This window comes from Triticum dicoccoides, chromosome 6B (assembly GCF_002162155.2).
Source record: "Triticum dicoccoides isolate Atlit2015 ecotype Zavitan chromosome 6B, WEW_v2.0, whole genome shotgun sequence".
NCBI classification, from domain to species: domain Eukaryota; kingdom Viridiplantae; phylum Streptophyta; class Magnoliopsida; order Poales; family Poaceae; genus Triticum; species Triticum dicoccoides.
Window position 1 is genome coordinate 72,636,319 of NC_041391.1, and position 6,251 is coordinate 72,642,569.

General features: G+C 43.5%; 1 protein-coding gene across 2 annotated transcripts; it reads left to right on the forward strand.

Annotated features, from left to right (window-relative positions):
* The first annotated feature begins 680 nt into the window (after window positions 1-680).
* LOC119324862 lies at window positions 681-2,945 on the forward strand. Of its 2 annotated transcripts, XM_037598631.1 has the most exons (3): window positions 681-988; window positions 1,461-2,016; window positions 2,103-2,945. In XM_037598631.1, exons 2-3 carry the CDS (start codon window positions 1,885-1,887, stop codon window positions 2,640-2,642), a joined length of 672 nt encoding a protein of 223 aa, XP_037454528.1. In that variant the 5' UTR covers window positions 681-988; window positions 1,461-1,884; the 3' UTR covers window positions 2,643-2,945. The 2 variants fall into 2 exon arrangements, with proteins under 2 accessions (XP_037454528.1, XP_037454529.1); XM_037598632.1 differs by lacking the exon at window positions 681-988 and having other exon boundaries at window positions 995-2,016.
* Window positions 2,946-6,251: the final 3,306 nt, after the last annotated feature.

The window sequence follows — 6,251 nt, forward strand, 5'->3', positions numbered from 1 at the left end:
TCAAGCATACAAAACATCTATTAAAGTTGGGTTTGTTTATGTCACATCTAAATTGATGTTCATTCTATTTGTGGTCTATTTTTTTGTCCTATTTGTTTTGTTTCTTGTTGATGCATTATATATTTGTGAGAGCTTAGATGTGACATCTTTAAAAGCATCTAGATGTGAGTTAGACAAACTGATCAAAGTTAAAAAAAAAGATTTGTGGTAGATATTTTTACCATTATTTTTTATTTTACTGTTCATCAATGAGTATTTGAGCTCGGGATTAGAAAAGGAGTTTTGGTTTCATTGTTTTTTTTATGAGGGTAAAAGAGTTTTATTCCTTAGAAGCAGAGTTACAGTCAGCTGGCAAAAGCTCAGCGGTATAAGGTGGGTAATCTTTTTAGCCAACAAGCCATGATACACTCTACTCTCCCATGGTTCGTCAAGCGATCTGCTACTCTGTTTTGTTCTCTAGAAATTTTCATAGGAAAAAACTCTCTAGCAGCTAAGAGATGCTTAATCTCCGTGACTAAACGATAAGCCGATGGATCAAGAATATTTGAGGACAATGAAGAAATGTCATCGAAGAGTAAACCGCCAGCTGCGCCGTCCGATTAGCAGACAATCTCGTCCGATTTTTTATTTTACCTTTTCAGATGGAAGGTGACAACACGCCGCTGTTCCCAGCGTGACAGAAGACCCCCCCTCCATCCCGCATGACCGGAGGCACGGCACGGGTAAGCATAGCAAGAGCCGTCCTGTCTCTCCATCCATCTCTCTCCCCGTCCCCATATGCGTCCCCAGATCTGCCGAGCGGTGGCAGCCATGGCCGACCCCCTGTGCCGCCGCGCGAGCGGCTGAGAGGAGGCGGCACAGGGGAGCGGCCGTGCAAGAGCTCGGGGGCAGAGGAGGAGAGGAGGCGAAGAGCGCAGGAGAGGAGGGGGGAGGAGGGGGATAGGAGAGAGGCAGCGCATCAAGAACTGAAGAAGCCTGACAATCTACGGTAACATTTTCTTGAGATTTTTCGTGGTACCAGTCTATCTAGGGTTTAATTAGGAGATTTTGTAAATGCTCAGAATTTAGGGCACTACAGATCTGTATGTAAATGTTCAGAATTTAGGGCACTTCGAAATTAGGAGTTTTTTTTTCTTAATGAAATCTCAGAACCATGATTGCCAGCCTAGGAATTGCAGAACTATGACCCTATCATTCTACTCGCAACGCAGCGAGAATAACCTCGTCTTTGCTAGCAGTAAGGAAGAATGGGTTGTTGACTCAGGCTGCAACATGCCAACATGCAACGAAAAGGCCAGTGCTCATGGGCCGCGGCAACGAATATGCCCTCTGGTGTTGGTAGATACGCATTTGCGTGTTAAAAAAATTCGGTGCCGGTCGTACCGTATACATTGTGCCTATGCAGTGTTAGCAGTGAGTATTGCTTCACTTTGTTTTGATGGATGAATTTTGTATGGCAGGAGGCATGTCTGAATCATTGAAATTCGTTGCTTACTATGGTCCTGGCAGTGTCCGAACAAACGAGAAGGGGTTTGATCTGAGTGAATTTAAATGCGTGGACCTCATGTTATCGGAACCAGAAAAAATGAACATTAGTCAGTTGAAACACTGGTTGACAACACATCTTTCTCTTGATCCCAACGTGTGCACTGTCAGTGTTGAGGCGGTGTGGACGAAATCCTGTAAAACGTTTTATGGGACCCGAGGCGGGTAGATAGAACGCATGAGTGGCTGTCCTGGTTAGCATCGTGCAAGTGTCGGAGGACTCACCCCGTCGCTTTAGTGCTCCCTGAGCCAAAGGAGAATGCTTTGTTAGAAGGCAGCGGTGGGCATGAGCCCGTCCATGGCAGCCATCCGGTTGATAGAGATAAGCAATCTGGCCACATGCACAATCTGACAGAAGAAGGCGATTATGGAAGGGCTGGAGATATTGATCCAGACAACAGCGATGAAGATAGCGGCGACGAGGCGCAGTCAGACCTCGCGTACTCAGTTGTTAGCACCAGGCAGCATGCAGTAAGGATAGCATATCAATTTAAGGTTATTCAAACATGATAGAATGGCAGTGCTGATGTTTACTGATTCATGATTGGCGTTTGCAGGCCCACATGGCGTTGGAGGCTCAGGAAGTGGTTGCCGCTCTTATCAACCGGCTCAGCATGGGGATCACGATGAGCCCGTCCGACAATATGTCCGCGTGGCGGCGCGTTGACAGTCAGCTACGGAGGATCTTCCAGACCTTGAGGTGCCCTTCGGGGTACGTTGCGCCTAGTGGCGGAGCACACCATCCCCAGTACCCCTCCCTGCACCGTGCTAGGGAGGCATGCCAGGCGGCTCCACCTTCGCCTAAACGTCCGCGTGGCCCGGGGTGTCAGCCGCAACCTGCTCGGCCGACTGGGCAGCAGACACTCACGGCACCAATTCACATGGATGCCGGTTCCTCCTCTTGGCAGCAGCGGCAGGAGCAGGAGCGAACCGTTGTGCAAGTCACACGGCCGGAGCCGCCGCGCAAGGACGGTCGCCGGCCGACTCAGCCCCTCCCGCCGTGGCTACCCCTCGCACCGTTTGGTCCTCGCATGATGAAACCAAAAACCCGTCTCCGTAAAAAGCCCGCAGCACCACCGGAAGGGCAGGGGGTATGAACTATACTGGAGCGTGACATGTGCTTTGCCCGCGTTGTTTTTCCATCGCCGAATTAAGTCTCATATGTTTATTTTGTACGTGGTTTATTATGATCAGCTGACTTTTTGTGCGTAATTGTCAGTTAATTATCTTACATCGCAGTGTTGATCATAGGTCTAATTGTTAGCTCAGTGGGTGATTTGTCCATGTTATGACATGTGTCGATGAATCAAGTTGGATGAGCTATGTGTCATTGGCCTCTTGCAGGCAATGTAAAAGTCGGAGCCTTTGAATTTTGGTATATGTCACGGATATTCAATTCGGCTCTAGGGACCATTTGGTCCTCAAAAATAGTTTCATAAATGTGAAAAATGTGAAAAAATAGTCATGCACATATTCATGTCTGAATGTTATCTGCAAATGTTTAGGTGGAATTCTCAAGCATTTCAATCTGTGTAAAAAGAAAGTTGTATGACATTTTCTTTGGCATTTCTCGACTACTTAACTTTGTTTTTCACTGGCGAAAAACTATTGTTCTCTTTCCCATGAAAATTGTCATGCATGTTTTGGACATTAACATGGACATGAAAAAAAAATTCTAAATTGGTTTGCTATTTGTTTTTAGTTTACTATTCTTTGTTTTTTCACTGAAGAAAAACTATTGCTTTGTTTCACATGAAAATTGTCATGCGTATTTTGGACATTAACATGGATATGAAAAGAAAATTATAACTTTCTAAATTGGTTTGCTATTTGTTTTTAGTTTATGCTCCCCGGAGCCCAAAATGCCATATCCATGTTCAGTTCAGATATATAGTAGGTTGTCCTTCCTTTAAGGCATGTGATGTTGTTGGCAGCTAGTAGAAAAATGAGAATCACAGTAGTGTTCTTATATATGTTCAAAAAAAAAGTAGTGTTCTTATATACTCCCACCATTTCTTCTTACTCCATGTATTAGGTTTGTCTGAAGTTAAACTTTGTGAAGTTTAATCAAAATTATAATTTAAAATATGGACATCTAAAATACCAATTAATTGTAGTATGAAAATATGTTCCATGATAGATCTTTTGGACGCTAAAATGGACATGTTTTTTTTATTCTTTTCTAAATTGATTTGGTATTTGCTTTTAATTTACTATTCATCAAAGGAACAACATATGGCCTCGCTCCGCTCGCTCATCAGAAGTTAGCCTTTCTCTTTATACTTGAATTTGGATCACAACATAACAAGATATATAGTAGGTTGTCCTTCCTTTAAGGCATGTGATGTTGGCGACAACTAGCACGAAAATGAGAATGACAATAGTGTTCTTATATACTCCCTTTTTTTTCTGCTCTGCTTATTAGATTTGTCTGAAGTCAAACTTTGTAAACATCACATGCCTCGTGATTCTTATTTTCGTGTTGTTGGGAGGGTTGAGTTGCTTTTTAGGGAACGGATGTGAGAAAAATGAGAGATGGGAGGAACAAATAAAAAAGAGGAGGGATGGGGAACATACATAAAGTGGTTGGGCGAAGGAAAGGGTGAAACAGAAGCCTTATGTTAGAGAAGATTTGCGAGTATGCGTTTTCTCACAGAAATCTCCGATCAGTCCATGTTTCGTTCCCGTATGTTCAAGTTATTAGAGAAATGTCCATTTTGGGAGGGTTGAGTTGCTTTATAGGGAACGGATGTGAGAAAAATCAGAGATGGGAGGAACAAATAAAAAAGAGGAGGGATGGGAACATACATAAAGTGGTTGGACAAAGGAAAGGGTCAAACAGAAGCCTTATGTTAGAGAAGATTTGCGAGTATGCGTTTTCTCACAGAAGTATCCGATCAGTCCATGTTTCGTTCCCGTATGTTCAAGTTACTAGAGAAATACCCATGCACGTAGTTTCTTAAGTGGAGTATGCACAATAAATTTGATATCTTGTAAGGTTGAATCATTTTTGGAAGAGAAAATCTCTCTTGGGTTCTGCATTTAAAAATATCACAAACTATGTTGATACATTGCCAAATCGGGTCAAATGTGCTAGCGCAGCTTCCAATCCACCACCCTCGACCAAAATCCAAAAAAAAAGGCACTCGTTGACATTCCTAACGCCGGTTGGGAAGAGGACACGGAGAAAATGAGTTTGAAATACCACACCATGTTGCGTGAAAAATGAATTTCAAACAAACAAGTTATTTTTATTAGCGGACAAAGTAAAGTAAGGGACCCCCACCCACCCCCCTCCCACCAAAGGTTTATATTGTGTCTTGGAGACTATCTTATTGTGTGACCATTCTAACCGAAGTCATCAGAGCTAAAGAAAAAGAACAAGTATACAAAAACGATGTCATGGAGATTGAAGAGGTTGATAGGAAACACGCGAGAATAGGAGGGGATAACGAGAGGGTGGGCAATGTCAGTTGTTCATGCACGTTTTTTTTCATGAATTGTTTTTTATTTCGTGGCAATGCACGGGCATTCAACTAGTACATCGATAGTGATAGTGTTCTAGGTAAACATTGATTGCTCATATATTTTTTATATGTGTTTATCGATCTACGCCGCCTCTTTGCAAACAGGTTGTGAATCCCTCTTCAGCAATCACATATGAAATGCTTCAGAGGCTCACATTAGTTGTTTTGCCTTAGCTCACATGAACTTCTCTTGCCCTATACTTTCTCTCTCTAATTTCATTTTAGGGCTATGTACTTTATGTTGTAAGATGCTACTGAGTTGAATGAAAATTTGATGCTTCATGCGGCTTTCCCTATTGAAAAAGCGAGCATCACTAGTATGACGATGGAGTGGTGACACTCCATGCGCATCATGGATGAGAAGTATATGTACTGTCTAGTTGAAGACGGGTTTTACATCTAGAGAGAACGTTACTGGTGATGTGTCTGAGACGAGTCTCGTTATACAAGCTACATTGTACCGGTTTTTACCCAAGGAGAAGATGATATTTTCTCAGTTTTTACTATGTATATTAGTTTGTCATGAGTTAAATTATTTGAAGTTTGTCCAAGTTTATTTAAAGAAAAGTATATACTCAATATTAATATTCACAATATCAAATCAATGTCAATAGATCCACCATGAAATATATTTTCATATTGCATTTACTCAGCGTTGTAGATGTCAAAATTATACTCCCTCCGTCCCAAAATTCATGCGCATTTTGTACTAAACCAACGTCAATCCAGAAATAAGAGAAGAAGGCATCACAGAGCCTCCTCAGAGCTCAGTGACTCTCAGCCATTGGATGCGATCTCTTGATGCGTTTTCGGCCGTTGGATCAAGATCTGGAGGAATCTGGGCCGTCGGATCAAAATAAGTTACTGCTGGAATGAATAGTAACTTCCTAATAACGCCTCCCCCGCTCGTTTTTACTGCGTTTTTACCGGTCTAAGGTCGCTGGCGTGTGGGTCCGTTCGCGGGTGGGCCTCAGTTGTCAGCGACCGTGGCTTGGGTTCCGGCCCGGTCGCCCCGTCGCGCGCGTCGGCGGGGGAAATATCCGATGCCACCGCACGTTATATCCTGCCCCCGCCGAGGGTTTTTGGGTCTTTTCGTTTCCAGGGTCGTGCGTGGCGTGCGGCGGTTGGCTCGTGAGGCTATGGGCGGCCCATCCTTTCGTGCTCTCGTTCGTCCCCCTC